We start from the raw sequence: 16,711 nt of genomic DNA on the forward strand, positions 1-16,711 counted from the left end.
GAACAAATATCACAAACCGGCATCAATATCTTTTCAGTTTCAATGCCAGTTTGTTAGCCCTTATGTCTCAGTATTATGAAGTTCTTAAGATTGCCAAAATAACATGTTGTTCTGTTTCTTTTTTTGTAGTTTTCTGTTCTGTTTAACTAACTTGTCTGTCTCTTCCAGGCAAACCAGTGGTCATCCCGCCCACCAGCATCCGCTTCACCTCCCTGAACCCCACCAGCATCTCCTTCAGCTGGCAGCCATCACGCAGTCCAGGGGTAACCGGATATTACGTGACCTATGAGGAGGCCGGGGGTCTGCCTCGAGAGGTTACCCCCAGACCTCACGCAGGCCAGAGCTACGCCATCATCAATGGTGAGGTATTGTACGAAGACAAAAAGAACATGAGTGGAAATAAGGTCATTAAAAAAATTAATAACTCGTGTGTATTTTGCTCACAGGTCTGAAACCAGGAACAGAGTATGTCATTAAGATTGTGGCTCTGCAGAATGCTCTGAGAAGCACATCTCTTGTGGGAAAAGCCAGAACACGTAAGTACCCATCATCCACCTGCAGACCTACTTTTTCATTAAAGTAAAAATGTATCCTGCATTTAAAACATTTAAGACATAATGCCAATAACAAAAGGCAGTTTGACAGTCACCTTGGAAAAAGGAAAACTCTAAATTCGGCTTTGTTTATGATATTCTGAAATAATTTAATTGGTTCTCTGGAATAATAAACTAGCTGCTATTAAATCTTCCCCGCAAAAGTGTTAATAAAACTATTATGGGCTGTTTTTATGCTACCCACTTTTAGGGAATGTCCCAAAAATGCACTAATTAGATGAAGTCATCTCGTATCGTTGCTTGAGGAGAGAACATGGTCAGATTATTCTTGTAATGACTTCTCTTAAAGACGCTTTAATTTGTATTCCCCCATTAAACTTGTTTTTGAATAGATCCACAATTTAAGCAATAACTACATCACTTATTGTTTCTCTTGGCAAAAACATTGTAAAACTAACAAGTAAAAATGTATCATTTTGACATATGAACATTTGCCATATGTTTGAGAGCCACACTATGCTGCCCCCTGGTGACTGCTGATGTAGACTTGCAGCATATAGCGCTTGACATTGATTGTGACTTAATTTTTAGACTTAGCATCCTCACTTTTGTCCTATTATAAGTTTTGAATCATATTATTTGTTATCAAAGGTGTGCAGGTGAATTAGTTTCCTGTTTGTTTCAGGAAAAGAGTGGAAACACAGCCATCTTCTTTTACATGCTAAAAGTTAAGCAAGTGGTTCTGTGCATTGCCTTTGCCCTGCTTGCTTCCAACAGCTAGCTTACATATGTCTCTTGTCCAATCAGAGCCAGCTCCAGATCACCATCTACTGGTCATCCCTGAGCTGCCCCTGCTGCCTGTCCCTCACAGACCCACCGCTGACATCCTGGATGTTCCAGAGTCCTTCAACGACAAGATGTACGAACCTGCATAATCAAACTAAAATGTGGAACAAAACACAAGTATTCTTTCCCCATTTGAATCTCCTGTTCTTATTCTTTCCTCTTTCTGTGTCCAGCTTTGACACCAACCAGGTTCACTTCACTGGTACTAGTGGCCTGAACCAACCAGGCCAGCAGGGCCAGCACATCTACACTGAGTACCAGAGCCTGGGCCCTAACAACGGTCTCCATGGCCCCTTCAGCGGCCCCAGAGAAGGTCAGAGACCCACTCTCAGAGAGCCTCTGATCTACATTCCTGTAGCAGGCCCCGATGGAAACAGAGTTCCCTTGGTCAAGGTGTGTAAGACTTGAATCTTCTGTTGTAAACTGATGGTCATCATTATAATGTTTAAATACTTTTGTGAAAATGTTTCAATAGTCCACTATCGTTTAGATTTCTATTCTTGAGTTTGATTCAGTCTCAGATGATCTTAAATCACTGTTCTGTAGTACATAATTGTAACTGTGTTTGTAAATATTATAATATGTAGCCTCTTTTTTGTTATATTTTGAGCTCATATTAAGTTTGTACTGTCCATTATATCCTGTAGGTGAGTGATGGTCCCCTGCCAGGTCTTGCGTTTGGTTTCCCTGACAATGAAACAGAGACACCCCAAGAAGCACAGACTATCACAACTATCTCCTGGTCTGGCATTCCTCACACTTCAGAGTACGAAGTGTCTTGTAATCCTATCACACACACGGAGGAAGGAGCATTCCAGGTAAACACACATATAGTCACACACACACACTTACTGCAGGAAAAGTAAGGAGTACTTATTAACTTTCTCTGTCCCCCTATAGATGCGTCTTCCTGGCACCTCAAACAGCGCCACTCTGATTGGATTGACATCTGGAGCATCCTATAATGTCCTAGTAGAGGCCATGAGGGGCGGGGCTAAGGAGAAGGTTTTGGAGGAAGTCGTTACGGTTGGCAATGCTGGTACAGTAGTCCACACTGACAAAGTGTGCTAAAAATAAAGATTCTCTTGCACCACACTCGAGCACATGTCGTGTATAATCCTTCTTGTATACTGTGTATTGTCTTAGAGGTCATACAAATATCTACACAAATATATCAGACAAATACTCCAGTACATAGAATACACCAGTTATTCTAGTATATTAAAATATGATAACACCAATAACAGCATTAAAACAAAAAATGCAAGGGAATTAAATACAATCTAAATAAGGTCCAAGGTCCTTTCTTCACGTCTTATTTGCTGCCCGTTGTTGTCAATTATTATTATTATTATTATTATTATTATTATTATTATTATTATTATTATTATTATTAGGTGCCTGTGTGCATTATCTATCATATACCACATAATTTGGCTTTCTTCTAACCACATTTGTTTCTTCCATCTCTTAGTTCCAGGTGACATCCCCGTCGCCACTAACCGGGACATGTGTTACGACATGTTCACACAGACCTACCACGAGGTGGACTCAGAGTGGGAGCGTATGTCTGAGACGGGCTTCAAGCTGTGGTGCCGCTGCATTGGGCTGGGCAGCGGCCACTTTAGATGTGATTCATCCAGTGAGTGGCTTATTAACCAAATAATCCCAGCATGCTTTGAAAACACTAGGGAATTACAAACCAAATAATTCTAGGTGATTTTCTCAAGAGGAATTTATAAGAGGAACAAAAGATTTGTTGGAGATATGGAACACAAATCAATACAATCTATATGTTTTATAAATTCTTTGCTATGATTTAAAAGCAATAGAATGTTACAGTTCTATGTGCATCAACATGCATTAATAACATGATGGCATGGGCAGCCTTAACAATGGTAACTAGCAAACTATCATTTCGTATAGCGTTGCATCATTTCAGAAATGTTTTCATACATAACTTCATAAAGATGATCATGTCTTTACATTGTATGAGTCTGTTGATGGTCTGCCCATGTTAGACTCTCTGCTCTGCCTCTGTAGACTGTGAAAACATCACAGAGCAGAAAGCTAAGCTAAGCTATCTGGCCAGCATCGGTCTCAGGTTTTTTGTATGGTCCATACAACTAACATGACAATACCAGAAACTGAGATCACCATTAATTCACCAAAGGTTTCACTGTCTGTATGTTTCACTGTCTGTATGCGTGAGTCCCCGGTGACCCAATGGGCCTAAGCCTCTGTGAATTTGTAATAATGTCATCACCTGTTGTTTGAAATACACATTAATTGCGTTGATTGTTTTCCATGCTTGAATTTAATTGTGTGAATTGTTTTTTGTAAATGCTGTGAATCTATATCTGCAGTATGAAATACATTTTTTGTTAAGCGGCACTAACTAATGAACTTCTCTCACATATCCACTTCACGCCCCTTCCTCCATGCTCTCATTCTGCTCCGGCATCTGGATCTATCTCTGTTCTCCTTCCCTTGCTCTTCGCTCCCTTTATCTTTTCTATCGTTCTTTGTTACTACTTCTTTCTTTCAGAGTGGTGTAATGACAACAATAACAACTACCGCATCGGCGAGAAGTGGGACCGCCAGGCTGAGAATGGTCACATGATGAGCTGCACCTGTCTGGGCAATGGCAAGGGAGAATTCAAATGTGAACCCCGTAAGTAAAGATGGTCTCAAGTAGACCTTGGACTGTATAAAAGAAGTGGACGTTGCCTTCGAGTCTGAAAAGTGAAACCAATGCAGAAGTGCCTTTAACCTGCATTACTTCTAATGGCCAGCAGGTAGCATAGCAACTCAACTGTTTGCAAATATAAGATTGAATAGAAGTCTATGAGAAAGTTGACCCCACTTTTCACTTGATTTATTACCTAAGTAAAGATTTCCCTAAAGAGTTTATGGCCTCACTCAATTGTTTTAACTGTTCTACGATACAGCACTATGATTATTTTGCAAATCATGGTCCAATTTAAAGTAATATAGCTGATGAATCAGGGTATGCTGATGCTCTACAGTGAGGTTAACTTGAGATGTTATGTTGCCACGTTGTCATTTAGGATAGAGCTTTAGCAATGCGTATCCCTCTCTAGCTCCGTCCTCTATGGTCGCTTGTGATTAAAATGGTGACATCAAATATTCCAAAGTGAGGCTTCAAGACAATATCTCCACCTACCAATGCGTGACGTCACAGTGACTACCTCCACTTCCTATTTATAGTCTATGACTAAAAGTCATTGAGACATCAGTAGGCTCCTGGTATTGTGGTACAATTTAGTATATTTTTTCTTCAATCTTTGGATTCTGACACTCATTCCTCATGGATATTCAATTGCCATTTATTTCTGATATAAAATATATTGGAAATTATTCACACTTTTTTAACTTTTACAATCTTTTACATTCCAGATGAGTCGACATGTTATGACGATGGGAAAATGTACCATGTTGGAAACCAGTGGCAGAAGGAATACCTGAACGCCATCTGTACCTGCACCTGCTACGGAGGACAACAGGTGTGTAACATTGCATCTGTGTGCTTTACGGATAACACAATGCCCTAAATGATGTGTTAGTGCATTTGAATGAACCTCTCCCTCCATCTCTTCAGGGCTGGCGCTGTGAGAACTGCAGAAGGCCGGGAACACACACTGATGTGGACGCTGGCCTCCTTCAACCTGTTCATACGGATGTTTTCGACCGGTACAGAGAAAACGCTCTACGCAAACTGGTGAGCGTCTCCCTATAAGTTTTGATACTGATTTTCTGCTCTGAATAAAACAAATCAATAACATACTATTAATAATTTGCTAATGATATTAAGAAATACTGCTTCCTCTTCAAACTCGAATTGAATAAGACTGTTTCATCAACTTCTGGTGATCAATTAAATTCAAGAAAAACTGGTGGAAGAACATAAGTAAAATAAAGATGTCGCACAGTACTCGTTTTCAATGAATTTCCAATAATTACCCACAATTTTCTATAGTATTAAATGCAGCATAGTTTTGGGAATCACGTATTTGTTGCTATAAATCCAGTCAAAGCTAATAAATTACAAAATGTCTTCTGTTTTTGTCCTGCCCTTCTCTGCTCTCCAGAACATCCATTGTCCGATTGAATGTTTGAGGCCAGAGCTGTACGCGGACGCCAACCCCCCCTCAGATTAGAGAAGAGGTGGGCATGAAAAAAGGAGGATGAGGAAGTTACACCCCTTACAGCGTCACTACCACTTCAAGAAGGAAGCCTGCACCTGTTTTCATTTGAAAGAAGACATTTCCATCTGATCTGTACCTTAAAGGTTTCCCCCGCACCAAATTTGAGTGCCTTTTTTAAAAGACTTTACTACACCACCCTCTGTGCCTTTTCAAAGATCCGTCCAAATGTTCATGTTGGTTTTTAACTTCTTCAGCAGAATCAAGAATTTCGTTATCTAATCAAATTTCTTCCTCACTTTGCTAGAGCACAAAACCTGCTGCTTTATCACCCCTAACCTGCCTACCCCATCCCAATTAAATGTTGCTTTTGGAAAATGTTTCAGTATTTCAAAAACATTCCATGACCATTAGTTTCCCTTTGATTAAGAGAAAACACAATGTGCCTGGTTTTATGGAATTAGGATCTCTGGTAATAACTGTAGCCACATTTGTTGCTTTTATGATGCATTTGAGACTCACTATGACTATTGTATGTTCAGGAAATGTTAAGATATTAGGTAAAACACATTTCCAAATCCAAGTGTGGGTTTATTGCAAAGGATTTCCAAAGCCATACATTGATTCCCATTGAGTTATTTTTACAAAACAAGAAATTCATAACAACAAGCCTGAGATAAGCACTGTTACTTTTGAGTTAGTATTAGAAAAAAATCGTTGCATTGCCATTATTACAGCACAGAGAAGTCACACCATTTAGATGTGATTCTGTGATTCATGATGTGGGTATTTTGAAAGTACATAAGGTGTAGCACCCATCAAATCAATGAAGCAAAAGCTGACTGACCAAAAGTGAAACTGTAATTTCAAAAACAATATTGTAAAATTCACCATTATTTCCAAGTGAAATGCATTTTAATTACATAAATGTTTGTATTTCTTGTTTATTTTTAATTCATTCTTTTATTTATCCCTTTTATTCAGGCATTTTGTTCAATGCTTTTTTAGGGTGTACACTTTATTTTTGTTTAACTTGTTTTTATATTGTTGGTGCCAAAATCTGAACTACTGTGGACTGAATCTTTTTAATAAAGTGAAAAAAACCCAAGCCAAATCTTGTCTGTGTTTTTTGTTCGGGGAATATGTGTAGTTTTCAGGTAATGTATAGTAAACAAATATTAAGGTTTTTGGACCAGGGCTTGATTTAGGACGCAATAAAATATGATGATTTCGTTTATATTATGTATAAATAAAGGATTTTAGTCCGTTTCCGAGTAAAAAAAAAAAACATAAGACGTTGAAGACGTTGTTCTTATTATACATCTATGAGTTGAAGGGGTGCGCTTATATTCGGAAAAGAAATAACCCCACACAGGAAATCATTCTCCATTACAGCGATTTCCGGTGAATCAGTTCTCTCTTCAGAATAAAATTACATGAATTTTAATTCACTAACTAAAGAACACAAATATTGTGTTTGTTATTACACCAACCGCTTTTTATTTTTCTATTTTACGGCTTCAATAACACATTCTTTACATTTCTTTCAACAACTGGAGGACTTCGTTTTAAATAGCCTGTTAACGTAATTGACTATAGTTCTTGTAAAATTGTGCTTATTTTGAGCTAATTAGCTAGCGCTCTTATTTTGAAAAAACCGTCAGAGCGGAAGTGGCGTGCAACTGAGGAAACAGACACAGTGGAGTAAAGTAGAGTAGAAGTTCGACAGAAGTCCTGCTTCATCTCCTAAATACAGACAAGATGGAAAACGCATCTATCGACAGTTTGATTCTGAAGCTCCACGATGTGGACGCGGTGAAGTTTGGGGAGTACAAGCTGAAGAGCGGCATGATGACACCCATTTATATTGACCTCAGGGTGCTCGTGTCCCACCCCAAGCTCATGAACCAGGTAAACACGTGTTGCATGTCCTCGCTCCCGCACAGCATATGCTAACCTTAGAAACGAACAAACAGCACAAAGCTACATTATCGAAACACAAAAGGTTGTTATAATGACGCTAAAATGTACGTCTCCTCATGCGTGTTGAAGTGAGGTGTAAACGATGTGGCAATGTGTGTTTATCGACAGTCTAAAAGTCCAATAATCACGATAAAAGACCTCCGTTTTTCTTTATTTTAGAAATGTATTACCTCAGAAATGCACTCCAAAGCCATTTTTATAGTTACCACATTATCAGTGACACAGTATATCAAAAGTGTCACATTTTAAGCTGAGGTGGGGAAACATTTAAGTTTATTAGATGTTGTAGAATTCCATGTGACTTCATTGTTGTGTAGCCCTTACCTCAAGACTGCAGCAGTATGGTCCTGATCCCTTGTTTGTTTGCAGGTTTCAAGTCTCATCTACGAGCGAGTGCAAGAAGAGGGGCTTCAGTTTGACTCTGTGTGCGGGGTCCCATACACAGCCCTGCCTATGGCCACAATCATCTGTTCCAGACATGAACTGCCTATGCTCATCAGGCGAAAGGAGGCCAAGGACTATGGTTAGTGACAAGGAGGCTAAACAATCTTTTTTGTAACATTTAGGAGTATTAACGTATTTTGTCTAATCAGAATCGTCCTATTTTGACAATCTGGATAGTAACATGTATAAAAATAACGCTTATTTAACATCACAGCGACTTGCTCTTTATGTATAAAAGGATCCATATGTGTTTGTCCTTTATGATACCGTGATACCATTCGGAAGCGAAACATAGATGTTACATCCCTGAAGCCCATTTGTTACCTGACAAAAAAGGCATTAGCACCCACTAACCGCTGTCTTTTGTTCTGAGTGGGAAAGGTTACAATTGTCATTCATTCCTGGGACAAATGACTCTGCAGTAGTCATGGGTATTTATCGACTCTTGCCACGTTTGGCAGTAATGAAAACACGACACATTCAGAAATGCCAATTGGGTCCTTTTCCTTGTCCCCTTTGTCTGACAAAGTTACAGGGAATACACTATAGATAAATACAACAGGGATTTGGCAAGTAATAATAATTTAGAAATGTACAACATATTTAACTAATGTTAGCATATTGACAGAATTGTTCATTTTAACTTGCCTATTTTCATAAAACCCTCTTCATTCAAACTTAACAGAAGAAAAAAAATCTAAGTGTTTGCCCTGTCACAACCACCAACTCCGCTTTGAGTGTTTGAAATAGGAAAATATGAAGTAACATATATTAAAAAGACAAAACCGGCATTACTGCCTTTAACTGTTTACTAAACCTGCTATAAGAGCCAGCATACTCGTCTACTGGCATTCTACTAGCAGTATATGCCCTATTTTTAACCAGGTTTTCCCATATTAAAAACACCGGTATATTCCTGCTAATTTTGTTTAAAAGTGTATAAGATAAGAGGCACTATAGTCTATGACTAATAGTAATAAAAGCTTTTTGAGGGCTGATTTGATTGTAGGCAAGTGAATTATGGCAATTGTGCAGTTGTTAGTTTGTTTGAATAGGGACTAATAATGATCCTTATGTAACCCCTCTAGGAACCAAGCGTCTGGTGGAGGGCTCATTTCGGGAGGGGGATATATGTCTGATTATTGAAGACACTGTGACCAGCGGCAGCAGTATCCAGGAGACCGCTCAAGTGCTCTACGCAGGGGGGCTGAAGGTACAGAATCAGAAACTACAGTAGAAACCATGACTTGTTGTCTGAATTATCACTGTCGAGGTCATCAACCATCTTTTTTTCCCCCTTCTAGGTGACGGATGCCGTGGTGCTCATGGACAGAGAGCAGGGCGGTGTGGAGATGTTGGCTTCTAAGGGCATTCGGCTCCATCCCATTATCTCCATGTTCAAGCTGCTCAACGTGCTGCTGGCAGCCGAGCGCATCGACGCCAAAACAGCGCAGAGCGTCCGCGAGTTCATCGTGGACAACAACACTTTCAGGTACAGTCCAAACGTTTTCCAAACTAAGACGGCGAGGATAGGTGTTGTGTTTTTAATTCACACCTCACTGCTAACATTGGCTGCTTCCTCTCCTCTTTCAGCCCCAAGAAAGAGAACAGCAATGGAGTTTCTGCAACCAAAAAGCTGTGTTTGGAGCAGAAGACGGAGCTGAGCTACGCAGAGAGAGCCAAACTACCAAGTATGCAGGCTTTCAAGCATTTATTTATTTAAAAGGGAGACAGCACATTAATAAACATTTCTGTAAATGTTCCAGACGTAGCAAAGATGCTATTTTTCATCTCTAGTCCTGGCCAGATGTTGTACGTCACCCTATAACAATCTTACATTTAAAATAACAAGTAATACAATCACTAAAAACTGCAATATACAATACTGGAAATGCTATTAAAGATTAACAAAACAAAACATGCATATTAACAATATTTCTTTGCAAGGTGTCTTCCAACTTCAAAGAAGAAAAACCCTTCCAGCCCTTTCATTCATTTCAATTATCTTTTTAAAGGACTTTTTACATTGTTATTCTTAATTTCTGCATCTCATATCATTTAGATAGCATCATTTGGTGCAAATTGCATGTTGATAAAAAGCGCTTCATCCAGTCTCTCCCCTTCCTGCCTGCAGACGTCCACCCTCTGGCGGCGAAGCTGCTGAACATCATGGAGGAGAAGAGCTCCAACCTGTGTGTGTCCTTAGACCTGACAAGCAGCGAGGAGCTCCTGCAGCTCGCCGACTCCCTGGGCCCCCTCGTCTGCATCCTGAAGACCCATGTAGACATCTTGAAGGTCAGTGAGACCAGGCCATACTGAACACGAAGAATACTGACAGTTTATTCTGAGATTTAGAACATAATAAACAAACCAAATAAAGGCCTTAAATCTCAGATTTAGTTTTAAAGTTAAAAAGAAAATAATAACAGCTGAAATATTTATTATACAAATAAACTGAAAATCTGTTTGTCCAAACATACTTTGTTAAAAAGCAGACAAACAATTTCTCACATACAGTTTAAATGAAACAAGAGACCATGCCATTAATCTTAAAGCGTTTTTTTTGTTGTTTTTTTAAGATATATAGATGTAATAAATAATTATAATAATAAAAAACAGCTCGAATAATTATGAATTAAAAAAGGATATCAAAAAAATAAGCGTATAAAGGGGATACAAAAAAACCAAGACACTTATTTAGATTTAAATTGGTTGAATGACATTAACATATGTTTATTCATTTGTCTAATAACAGGACTACACAGCGGATTTCACTCAGAAACTGCAGGCTCTGGCTGAGAAACACAACTTCCTCATCTTCGAAGATCGCAAGTTCGCTGACATTGGAAACACAGTCAAGCATCAGTATGATGGTAATTTAGATTGAGCTTATTTTTGAAAAACGTATAACTTTTTTCTTGTGTCTATTGTAAGTATTTTAACAGTATGCTAAAAGAAACATAGTAGAAATAAAAAGTGCAAGAGAATTCATCTTGAGCTGGCTCTTAAAATGATGAACACCCTCACGGCCCGTCTACACTACAGGCATCGAAAAATGCTTTCAACACTTCGCTCATTCACTTGAATGGGGTGACGTAGAAGATTTGTAATCTTCGCCGAACTGCATTGTGGGGAGCATGGCATGGCTTTGCAAGCATCACGAGCATCTATCGGCATCAAAAGTTGAACAATTGAGGCTCGATGCTTGGCATCAGGCAATCAAATCCCGTTAATGCAAATCCCGCCAGTGCAAGCGCTAGCCAATCAAACCGCATGCAAGCTGGGAGAGCCAGACCGCAATTCATTTCCTCATATTCCAAACGAGATATTACGGTAGCAAATCACCCGGTTCTTTACGACCAGAACTATTTACCGGGATACAAACCGGAGGAACCAGGCATGGAGGGAGGTGGCAGAGACAGTGGGTGAAACTGGTAGGTTTTTCGCCTGTTTAGAGAGTTTATATCCAGTTTACTTCGTTTTAACATTGCTATTGCTTTGTATGTCGGGGGCGGGAGATTCATGTGATTGGTTGTTGGTCGCGTTGCTCGCAAAAAATCGCCAAGCTTCAGACACGCCCAGCTTCAAGATTTTTTTATGCCTGTAGTGTAGACGGGCCGTCAGGCTTGTGGAAGGCTCTTCCTCATTCATAGGCTGTAATAATAAAAAGACGCCTCTCTGCGGGTCTACATTTTTCTTTAGCTATGAACTAAGGCGCAGTAGCAGAAGAACTGAACTCTCTAAAAGGTTCATCATTTAAAAGCAATACTTACAAATAGCTAGGAACCAGACCATTAGCAGCTCTAAAATCTGTGACTTTTTCTCTCCCAGGTGGTGTGTACCAGATTTCGTCCTGGTCCCACATAGTGAATGCCCACGTGGTGCCGGGCCCTGGGGTGGTGCAGGGCCTCGGTGCTGTAGGGAAGCCTCTGGGCCGTGGCTGCTTGCTCATAGCACAGATGAGCTCCCAGGGATCTCTGGCTACTGGGGAGTACACCCAGGCTGCGGTAAGCAATGTCTCTGCAACTCTAATAAAGTGCAGAGGGCATCAGTCAGGGTTCTCTAATCTACAATCTGTTATCTGTGTCAACAGCTGAAGATGGCCGAGGACCACTCAGACTTTGTGATTGGCTTCATCTGTGGCTCTAAGATCACAAAGAGGCCAGAGTTCATCCACATGACCCCCGGGGTGCAGATGAAGGCTGGAGGTAACTTTGACTTTCATTTCACGAGGAGCCGTGTGGCGCAGTGGATAGAGCCTTGGTGGTGGGATCAGGGATCAGGGATCAGGTTCAAACCCCACTGCAGTCAGCATGTCGTTGTATCCCTGGGCAAGACACTTCACCCCAAATTGCTCCTGTGGGGATTGCCCACAGTATTGAGTATGTAAGTCGCTTTGGATAAAAGCGTCTAACAAGAAACATATAATGTAAGGAGTCATATTTTCTCCTGTTGCATTTTTAAGCACTTGTTTTTCCTCCAATGTAGTTATTCCTCTTTAACACCAGGAGGAGCTATAGTACCAGAAATGATCGCTATGCATTTCCATCTATACTCCTCCTCATGCTCAACGACAACCTCCCCCTTTCTCTATCCCCCCTCGTCACCCTTTCTCTCCCACCCCTCTCTCACAGGTGATGGGTTGGGCCAGCAGTACACCACGCCAGAGGAAGTCCTCTGCAACAAAGGCTCTGATGTCATCATCGTGGGCCGCGGTATCCTGGAGGCCCCTGATAGGCAGACAGCCGCTGAATCATACAGGAAATGCGGCTGGCAGGCGTACACAAAGAGACTTTGCCAGAGCGACCAATAGGAGTTAGGGAGGCATCAATATGTTTTATTTTTAACTTAACCTGCCGCAATTAAGGATCTCTGTGGGATGACCTTCTCTTTTTCATTTCCGAGGAACACCAGGGTTCACTAGTTGTATACATAGAAACATATGTAGACTTTTGCAGGACGTACCTGGCTGCTGTGGGGATTTGGACACTTTGCTTTGGAGCTAATGTTAATGCACTCTTTTGATTCTGTTACGCTGCTTTACCGGTGTTCTTCTGATTCCTTCCTATGAATAAACTGCAAATCTCGGGGCAGGTCTAGACATATTTGGGGAAATGTTTCAGTATTATCAGGTGCATTATTTAGAATAGGTACATTTTTTTTTTTTTTGTTTGCTGTTCAACTCCCAATTTCCCTGATGGCAATTGTGTTAAATCTGAAATTTGAGGTGTCATTTCCTTGACAAAGACTATAGCTTTTCTTCATCACAAACCTGCCATTCCTGAGTATCCCTTCATATAATTGCCAAAATATTAGACCAAGATCTTAAGCACATATTAGAGTAGGTAAACCTTTTGAAATTGTTGTATAATATTAAGGTTGCATTTCAGGGAATTTTCGGTTGGTTCTTTAATGTTTAACTCTAGTTTCTGAGTATCAGTATTACAAATATTTTTGACAGTTAGTTCATTTCATAGCAAACGGACAGACTTGATCCCAATTCAGTAGAATGATGGATGGATGGAGTCCTGACTTGATTTTGCGGCTTTGAACACTTAAATTAATTAATTTCACAGCTCAACTACAAAATGATGGCTTTTGATTTGCCTAATTGATTGGAATACCCTATTTTTGACAACTTGTGGTCCATTTGAACAGTGTTTGATATTTCTTTTACAACCTCTTCCAATGATACACGTTTAAACTATCAGATTGTTTAAATTACAAGATGAGAGAAGGCCTAATATGGTCTAGTTATTCTAGACAATTTGATGGAGTCCTGTGTTTGCCGTCCATAATGTTTAACTTACTGAGGTGACATCCATTTTTTTGATAAAGAGATACAAATTCAGTTGTAGAGTGAATGATCCCAGTTGTTCTGCATTGTTTATTGTCTGTCTCTAAGAAGAAAGTTAAAAAACAAGTTATGTTAACTAAAGAGATAATTGTTTTCCATGTGTGACACAAACATTTAAACGTTTTGTAAATGTGTCCTATCGCCACGACAGTTGTCCTGTTATTAGGCCTACATGCAGGGAAATGGCTTCATGTTGATGGTTTTCTTGATTTAATGGTTACATTTAAAGTTTCTTATACATTGATACATGGTTTGCCTTTTTCCCTCCATGTACTTTCATATTATAACTAAAAGAAGCAATAACATGTCTTAAGTATTACGGAATACTTCCAATAAACATTGTGTTGAAAAACCTTTCCCCCAAGTTTTTGTTTAATATGGATCCCTTACTGTACACATCATTTTTGTAATGAAGATTCTTTAATAATTATGTTCTCTGTGAAGAAGTCAGATGACTTTTAATATCAGTTTTTCTACCTTTTGTATATTGTTTTTCATTCACAATTTGGATATCCTTGAATGGTGAGGCATTTTCAGCTTATGACAAATTCTAAACAACGTAGTAATACTCTTAATCATTTTTTAAATCAAGTTATTCTAGACTTCCTTTTAATGCGGTTACTGTTTTTTAAATGTTATTAATCTTGCATTATAAAACGGACAAGTCAGATCAAGCAATCTGATTGGTTCTTAGCCGTTATATACTGAGCGTATACCACGGGTAGAATTGTAAGTTACTTTTCACAACAAGTCAATATCCCTCCGCGTCTGAGAAAAACAGTATACCGTTGGGCTGAAAAGCAAACTGCCTGCAGTTTTTGCAGGGGGTTGTCCACGCCCCTTAGCTGTGATATAATGAGCATATACCACGGCCTGTCGTGAGCTATTGCTTAATTATAACACCTCACGCTAAACTTTCCTTAATCTTCTCTGTAATGTGCCTGCTGAATGTTGCGACACTTGAAATTCATTGTTATTCGTTTTCATTAGTCAAACTACAATTCCCATAATGCAATCCTTTATTGGACAAGCTTGTCTCTCAAATTTAAGTAAAAAAAATCTTTTTTTTAGACTTTGTAAAGATCAGTCAGTTTTCACAATGAGCAGCACTTATGACCAATAAAGAGTCAATGGAGGGTGTCTGTCAAATTGAAAGACTGTCCCTTCAATCAAAGACATGCAATTAAGTTTGCAGAAATAAAAGGTACAAGCCGCAGAGCAGCCACAAGAGCTCTGATTGGTTCGCTGTCATTGTTCATGTTGCATGTAAGAGGTTTTGATCAGTTAGCTAATTATATTTGTTCATTTCAATCACCAATATTTTTCTCTCTGAGTGATTTAACAATCCATGCACACTGCATTTTTCGACTATTAAATCATTTAGAATGATCCATAATTAATTACTTTCGGTTTGCAGGCCTTTAATTTAAGACAACCGAGTTGTGTAGTGATGACGTAGGGTTAGGGTTGGGGTTAGGGTTTGGAGGCCGACCCGGAAGTTAGCATCGCAAATGGTGCCTTGACAATAAAGCAATAGCCGCGTTCACACCGGAGTACTTTTCCCACTTTAGTTCCGATATAGTTCCGAAATGTCGCGTTCACACCAAAAAGAGCTGGAACTAAGAAGCTTTTTACCCCCTTTTCCGTCCCTGCTAGAGAGCAGGGACTCTCATGCGGCTCTCTTGTGAGAAAAGAGCTATATTTCTGATTGGCTGGGCGCATTACAAACCACGCCCCGTAAAACTCAAAAAAAGTGTTGTGAAGCCACCATTTTATTAGCATTATTAGCATTAGCATTAGCCCAGCGCAGAAACGCAGAGACTAATTTATGGCAACACAAAATAAAACATGGGAGCGGTGGAGATGAGGAGGTGTCGGCGTTCTGGCGATTTACTTGGAAGGCTTCAGTAGAAGCTGCTGGGAGTCCCAGCAGCTTCTACTGAAGCCAGTCCCCAACAACCGGGGACTTCCGGCCGGGGATTTTGGGCGGCAGTATACGCCGTGAAGTTGTTTGCGGCCTGCCAGTAAACCCAAAGCAGAAGAAGAATAAGTGACGTCAGCGGCTTCATTTGCCTAATCCACCCCCCAGGGACTTATTCCGGTGTGAACGCGATCTGTACTTAGTTCATTAGTTCATCAGAACTGAGTTCTGATGAACTAAGTTCTCATGAACCTTTGTGGGAAAAGTACTGCGGTGTGAATGCGCCTAATGAGACTTTCTGATTGGATTCTTGTAAAATAGAAAATAATCATTGCAAACACACATTCATGATATTTGCCACGTTTTGTTCTGCAGGATAATATTACCGCTACTTTGTGATTTTTCGGCAGAGGCAAACGTTAACGCTAGGCTATAAACGGGCTACTTCACTGTTGTTGCATGGCTGCATATTACCTTCGATGAGCTAAAGGCGTTCCTGTGTGAGCGTGTTGACGTTTTGCTATCTCTTTTAGCCACTTGATAGCAACCACCGTTTTCATGACACATAGAAGCTTCGGACATTCATGTGTGGGGTAATTACTGACATATTTTATGTTAAACCATCTATGTTTTAACAATAGATCTTTTTAAGACATCTAACCACAAACACTTTCATAAAACATTGACTTTCGAGATGAGGGAACCAGAAGTGGTAAAAGTTATTTCCAGGTTTTAAGACTTGTTTCTGCACCACTCCATCTCAATTGCTGATGTCATCATTAATTCAAGTTTTAATCCCCTGATTTCCTCATTGGGGACATATTTGTGGCTACATCACTGTTCACCTCATTAGGGTGGATCTAGCAGTTTGAACCCTGAGCATTTTCCCTCCACTACACCTGGAAGATTCCACATGGAGCCATGTTTCCAAAGTTGTCAG

At 39.8% G+C, this 16,711-nt stretch overlaps 2 protein-coding genes across 4 annotated transcripts in view; both read left to right on the plus strand.

Moving 5' to 3' along the window:
- LOC307028431 (fibronectin-like) overlaps positions 1-6,674 on the plus strand; it is a 54,694-nt gene extending 48,020 nt beyond the window's left edge. For all 3 annotated transcript variants that reach the window (XM_079663439.1, XM_079663440.1, XM_079663441.1), the window contains 11 exons: positions 169-360; positions 447-536; positions 1,362-1,473; positions 1,574-1,793; positions 2,048-2,218; positions 2,301-2,439; positions 2,875-3,042; positions 3,949-4,074; positions 4,821-4,927; positions 5,023-5,142; positions 5,513-6,674. In XM_079663439.1, coding sequence (XP_079519565.1) covers positions 169-360; positions 447-536; positions 1,362-1,473; positions 1,574-1,793; positions 2,048-2,218; positions 2,301-2,439; positions 2,875-3,042; positions 3,949-4,074; positions 4,821-4,927; positions 5,023-5,142; positions 5,513-5,581 — 1,514 coding nt within the window. In that variant the 3' untranslated portion in view covers positions 5,582-6,674. The remainder of the gene's footprint in view (positions 1-168; positions 361-446; positions 537-1,361; positions 1,474-1,573; positions 1,794-2,047; positions 2,219-2,300; positions 2,440-2,874; positions 3,043-3,948; positions 4,075-4,820; positions 4,928-5,022; positions 5,143-5,512) is intronic.
- Positions 6,675-7,237: 563 nt separating this feature from the next.
- Positions 7,238-14,214, plus strand: umps (uridine monophosphate synthetase). Its single transcript, XM_079663813.1, has 10 exons — positions 7,238-7,477; positions 7,919-8,072; positions 9,082-9,206; positions 9,298-9,485; positions 9,587-9,684; positions 10,128-10,288; positions 10,749-10,866; positions 11,825-12,000; positions 12,087-12,201; positions 12,628-14,214. The coding sequence occupies exons 1-10, from the start codon at positions 7,328-7,330 to the stop codon at positions 12,804-12,806; spliced, it is 1,464 nt and encodes a 487-aa protein (XP_079519939.1). The 5' UTR covers positions 7,238-7,327; the 3' UTR covers positions 12,807-14,214.
- The last annotated feature ends 2,497 nt before the right edge of the window (positions 14,215-16,711 follow it).

This window comes from Notothenia rossii (genome assembly GCF_949606895.1).
Source record: "Notothenia rossii genome assembly, chromosome: 2".
NCBI classification, from domain to species: domain Eukaryota; kingdom Metazoa; phylum Chordata; class Actinopteri; order Perciformes; family Nototheniidae; genus Notothenia; species Notothenia rossii.

What these genes read in the sequence shown, in the direction of transcription:
- umps (XM_079663813.1), top strand. Translation starts at nt 7,328, where the DNA reads ATGGAAAACGCATCTATCGACAGTTTGATTCTGAAGCTCCACGATGTG. An exon ending in ACCCCAAGCTCATGAACCAG is followed by an intron (nt 7,478 to 7,918) that starts GTAAACACGTGT and finishes GTTTGTTTGCAG; the next exon opens with GTTTCAAGTCTCATCTACGA. An exon ending in AGAGAGAGCCAAACTACCAA is followed by an intron (nt 9,685 to 10,127) that starts GTATGCAGGCTT and finishes TCCTGCCTGCAG; the next exon opens with ACGTCCACCCTCTGGCGGCG.